Raw genomic sequence first — 5152 nt, 5'->3', positions numbered from 1 at the left:
AAAGCTGATTTCATTTACAAGTCTTTTGGCATACCCTTTGTTCATTCCCCAAAGAAACAAAGCGTTCAGCTTTGTTTTAACAATATGTTTACTCAACCATTCAGGTGACAGGGGTTCCAGCCACACACCATTCCTAGGCTTCCCACTACAACGACCTAAGACTTTCGGATGCCACCCATATATGAATCTCTTGATTTTAGACCCAACAAGAAGCACCCAGAAGCCCTCCTTAAAAGCTGGGGAAAGAGCCACTTAGAGGAAAAGAAACCTTGAAAGTAGGGGGTGGGAGTGGGTGGGAGGAAGTTGGGAGGGGGCGTGGCTTTGTTAATTACTTCAGGCAGCAGAGAAATCTGGTTATGTTTTCTCAGCACATGTTAATATCATATAAAGAGACACGAGATCTTGCTAATCTGTGGACCCCTCAGACAAAGTTTATTTGTGGTGACTTTTTAAACTCCTGACTTGCCTTCCAATCACCGCGTTTAAAATGAAAAGCTTTAAATAAACACCAGGAATAGAAGATAAATAAACTTTTTTTCCCCCTTGCAAGTGCCTAGCTTGGCGAGGTTCAGAGTCAAATCCCCAGAGGACAGAGCGCTCTCTTTTGTGTTAATGTTTAAAAGATTTTCCAATGCCGGAGTTTATTCCTACTGCAAACATTTCTATTTACAAGGTCAAGTGTATCAGCACTCGACACAGCTTAAGAGTGTAATTATTTATCTAAGGGCGTTTGAGTGTAGATCAGTAGCTCTGGCAGGAACCCAGCCTTCAGCCCACTGCTAAACAACTCCTCACAACAATATTACAAGTCCTGGTAATTGTTCCTCTCCCCAGTGTGTTTACTTTTGCTCGCCTGAATGTTTTGTAACAAAATTTTGTACGTTTTCACCCAAAGTGTGAAAATGACTTTGAAGGACTGAGTCTCGCAGGTTTCCTAAGACCTATTGGTAACAGATGTTATTGGCATGTTTGATTGTAGGGGAATGTCTAGCAGTTAGGGAGGACACTCCTGGAAGGGGGTTAGGGGGACCCAGTGGAAATGGGGGGGGGGGAGGGATGTGGGGTTATCCCCCAATTATGTAGGAGATAGGATTTTATGAATTCCCTCCACAAACATAAAAACCAGTGGAGGCCAGTCAATTATATCTTTTTAGCTGCCTCATTTACAGATGTCTAATTGTTCATTAAATTAAAGGCAGAAATAATAGGCCTCATTTCTTGTCTTGTACTGCATTTTAATTTCAGTTGATGGTTGATAGATTCCCAGTGGCCCCTCCACACCCATTATTGGGTTAACCACAATGTAACTCCGGAAAGTAACTACACCATATTCATTATTTAAAACTCTTTACTGTTGTACACATTTTAATAAAACAAATAACCAAAAAAGGAAAAAGAAAAAAGAAATACACAAAGACATAGTTACTTAAAACATAAGAATTTTTTTTTTTAAAAAAACGATGTCTATAAAAATACAATGTTTAAGGCAGTTTGGAAATGCATTTATACATTTCTACAATGTCCATAAATTCTCTTGAAAATAAGAATGTTAACTTCAAATCTATAAAATACACTGTACATTTTAAGACTGTTCTAGATTAAGAGCACACTTCACAATGGACTGTGGGTTTGGATCCCTGATGACGAATGGTTTCTATACATTTCAGGGAGAACAGGTGTAATATGAATGCAGATTTAAAGTTTTTAATTTCTTTTTAAAAATAAATTATTTCTGAAGCATACAATTTATAAAAATTCTATATACAAAGTACAGCAACTGGTAACAAACCCCAGTTTTAATACACTTTATATAAGTACCAGGGTTTAGCACCCTGATAAAAGCAGAAGCAATATATGTTCTCTGCATATTTGTACATACAACTTCTTGATGTAAAGAACAAAAACGACAACAAAACAAACATCATAAAGGGGCTTTCATAGATGGCAGTGCAGAGCTCATTTAATACAAATTTGCATTGTTCCATATCACTAGCAACTCTTTAGATCAGCACTTTTTGACACTTAATTATAAGAAATGTGCTAAGAGAGCAGAGTAGTGGAAATGAAATGAAGGTCAAGGGCTCCAAGTTACCCAAAACTAATTCAGGAATATTAACCCCTTCCCACCTCCCACCCCAAAACTGAGAATTTAGGGCGCAGGTACCAAGAGTAAACGAATGAAACAGGTAAGTGGGACTACTCTGATTATTTAAGATTGCAGTGTCCTCACTGGTCACAATAAAAGTCGATCCCGGCCCTTCCCCCCACCCGTCACAGGAAAAATGCTCATGAACAAGACAACCTCTTGGCAAATATAAATCCCCCATGCGACCCCCCCCCCCCCCCCCCCCCCCCGCTCCAAGCCCAGTCCCTTGAAACTATTAAGGCCCCACTGGTCAGCACCCTCTTTGGAGTCCAGGACTGTGGTTCTGCAACCTCCCCCCCCCGCCCCCACCCCCCAGCCCGTTCCATGTCGGGCGTCCAGAACTCTTAGCCGCGCCAGCTTCTGCGGGGCAGACGTATTGGGAGTTTCTGGAGCCTGGAATGAGGGGTAAGGGAAGATGTCCAAGGAGTCGTGCTCGGAAGAGGAGACGGGGAAAGTGCCAAAAGTTATGGTGGGGAGACCGGTTAGGTACAGTCAACTTTGCAAACGTTTTGGCAAGTATCCCCAACCATCCCTTCCGTCCCCAAGCTACAGGTGCCCTGGCACGGGCCCTCCCGCAGCCGATGGCCGGGGGCGCGAGGACTAAAACAGGAGCGGGAGCAGCAGCAGCAAGATGGAGGCCAACGGGGTCCAGGCGCCTCGGGGCGCCAGTCGACCGCCGCCGCTCCTTCGCCCGGGCCCGTAGGACAGGTCGCCGCCGCCACCCGCCGCAGCAGCGCCGCCACCCGGGCGCGGCTGGTGCGGGACGCCGTAGTCGTCGTCCAGCGGCTGCTCGCTTCCCGCGCCCCCGGGGCGCTGCTCGTCGTAGTAATCCTCGTCCTCGTACTCGTCCAGGCCCCCGTCCGAGCCGCTGTTGCCGGGGCCGTTCCCCAGCTCGGCGCCGAAGCACAGGCGGGCCATGTTCTCCTTGACCGACTCGCAGATGGGCCGCTCGAGGCCGTCGCACACGCAGTCGTTGAGCAGCGCCGCCTTGGGCACGGCCAGCATGTCCTCGATGACGCTGCGGCACTCGTCGGTGCAGCGCAGCCCGTTGAAGAGCTTGCCGCAGTAGGTCAGGTAGCGGCTGAGCGCCAGGTTGCAGCGGCTGTCGCGATCGCAGCGCAGGCGGGCCTCGGTGCAGCCCATGACCCCGCCCGCGCCCGGGCCGCCCGCGCCGCCGCCGCTGGTCCGGGGCAGGCAGGGCTCAATGGCGCGCTTGGTGGACTTACAGTTCTCGTCCTGCGCGCAGTCACAGTCCTCCAGCGCGGGCCCGCGGCGCGTGTGGTTGAGCTGAATGAGGGCCGAGATGCAGTGGCTCGGGCAGCGCCAGCGCGAGGAGAAAGAGGCGGCCGAGGCCGGGAAGGCGGCGGCGGGTCCCGGCGCGTCGCCCCCGCCGCGCTGCGCCAGCACCGGCGCGCACGCCTCGGCGTACTGGCTGTAGGCGTAGCTGCACTCCGGGTCCCCCTGGCACTGCAGCAGCGCCTGCCAGCAGATGAGGCGGCGGCCGTGCGCCAGCCCCGAGCCCCGCGGCGCCGAGCCCAGCAGCTGCAGCAGCGCCATCAGGCACAGCCAGGCGCCCGGCACGGTCCCCCCGCGGGTCCCGCCGCCGCCGCCCAGCAGTCCTGCCACCATCGCGGGCAGCGGCGGCCGCCGGGCGAGGAGGGTGAAGGAGAGGAGGCGCGGGGAGCGGCGGACGCAGAGCCGGTGGAAAAGTTTGCCCCAGTCCTGCCAACTCCTTGCATGAGTGTTTTCATAAATCCCTGCGCGCCGCTGGCTGGTGCTCTGCTGCTCGCAGGTCGGTCCGGTTCCCGCTGCGGTGGGTTCCTAAAAAAGCACAGCCGCCCAGAGCCCCTCCGGTCGGTTCCCGGCGGTGGCGGGAGGCGCTCACTGCCGCCCCGGTGGGCTGCGGGCCGCGGGGCTGCGGCGGGGCTGCAGGACCGCGGGGCGCCGCGGGTGCATCTTGCTCCGCGCCTGCAGAGCCGTTGTGCGGCCGCTCCTTCCTCCGGACTCAGCTCCGCGCCGCCGCCGCCGCGGGCTCTCTCATCGTGCGGCGTCCTGGCTCGCGTCGGTGCACTGCGTCCCGGCCGCCCGCGTCCCCTCCCCCTCCGCCCGAGGCGACCCCGGCCTCGGCCGAGCTCTGGGGAGCCCTTTCCGGGCGTCGCGGGGAGAAAAAGAAACTCGGCGCGGGCGGAGAGCGGCTCCCGGGCTTCCCTCGGCGGCGGCGGCTTCTCCGGTGACGAGGAGCCCGGGGAGCGGATCCGCTGAGCCCGGCAGCGGACTCGATCGCAGCGAGGCTTTAAATACAAAAGTGGGCCGGGAGCCCCCGCGTGGTGCCGCGGTGCCCCCTCATTATGCATGCATGGAAAAGCAAACAAACAAAAACATTAGCAACGCTCCTCCGGCTCGCCCGGCCCCGGCCCCGCGCGCTCCGAGCCTGCCCGCTTTCTCCTTTCTCCACTCTCTTTCGCCCTTTGCTCAGCCCCCTTTCCCGGCTTTTCGAGATGCTATTGGTCCTGCCTGTTGTTGTTGAAACTTTTTTTTTCCCCTCCGAGCCGCTAGAGTGGGGTTGCGGAGTGGGGGAGGGCGGGGAGGGTGGTGGGCAGCTCACATTCAGGCTTTCAGGGCTTGAAAGGAAGGGCTTAAGGAGCCTGACAGAGGCCCGGGAGCTCCTCCTCCTCTTAAGGAGGCTCGGATATGGAGCCTCAGCTTGCGCTCAGAACCCGCGATCAGGGCTTAGGGGCAGCTGTTTGCAGCCGGCCACGGGCCTTTTTGTTTGGTTCTCTTAAACTTTATTGGGGGGCGAGGGGAGGGTGGCATTAATTTCCCCTGAACCCCATCTGTGCCTTGGACCGGCTTCAGAATTCGATTTGTTTTTCGAGTTCCCCATCGTTGGGTCCTGATCATCACAGGCGGGAGACCAGAATTCATTGTGGGACTTTGAGACTTGAACGTTACGTAAACACACATAAGAAAGGGGCACACACTTCAGTTAGGGGGATACTGCTGAGA

At 54.8% G+C, this 5152-nt stretch overlaps 1 protein-coding gene across 1 annotated transcript; it reads right to left on the bottom strand.

The window, feature by feature from the left end:
- Nucleotides 1-2368: 2368 nt before the first annotated feature.
- GAS1 (growth arrest specific 1) lies at nt 2369-4703 on the bottom strand. The gene has a single exon (XM_070430142.1). It carries the CDS (start codon nt 3773-3775, stop codon nt 2747-2749), a length of 1029 nt encoding a protein of 342 aa, XP_070286243.1. The 5' UTR covers nt 3776-4703; the 3' UTR covers nt 2369-2746.
- Nucleotides 4704-5152: the final 449 nt, after the last annotated feature.

This window comes from Myotis yumanensis, unplaced genomic scaffold, assembly GCF_028538775.1.
Source record: "Myotis yumanensis isolate MYYU_CA2020_CCGP unplaced genomic scaffold, mMyoYum1.0.hap1 SCAF_12, whole genome shotgun sequence".
Taxonomy (NCBI): Eukaryota; Metazoa; Chordata; class Mammalia; order Chiroptera; family Vespertilionidae; genus Myotis; species Myotis yumanensis.
This window is presented reverse-complemented; position numbering and strand designations above follow the sequence as displayed.

Excerpts from the sequence above, each read along its gene's own strand:
- GAS1 (XM_070430142.1), bottom strand. The coding sequence starts at position 3,775 with ATGGTGGCAGGACTGCTGGGCGGCGGCGGCGGGACCCGCGGGGGGACC.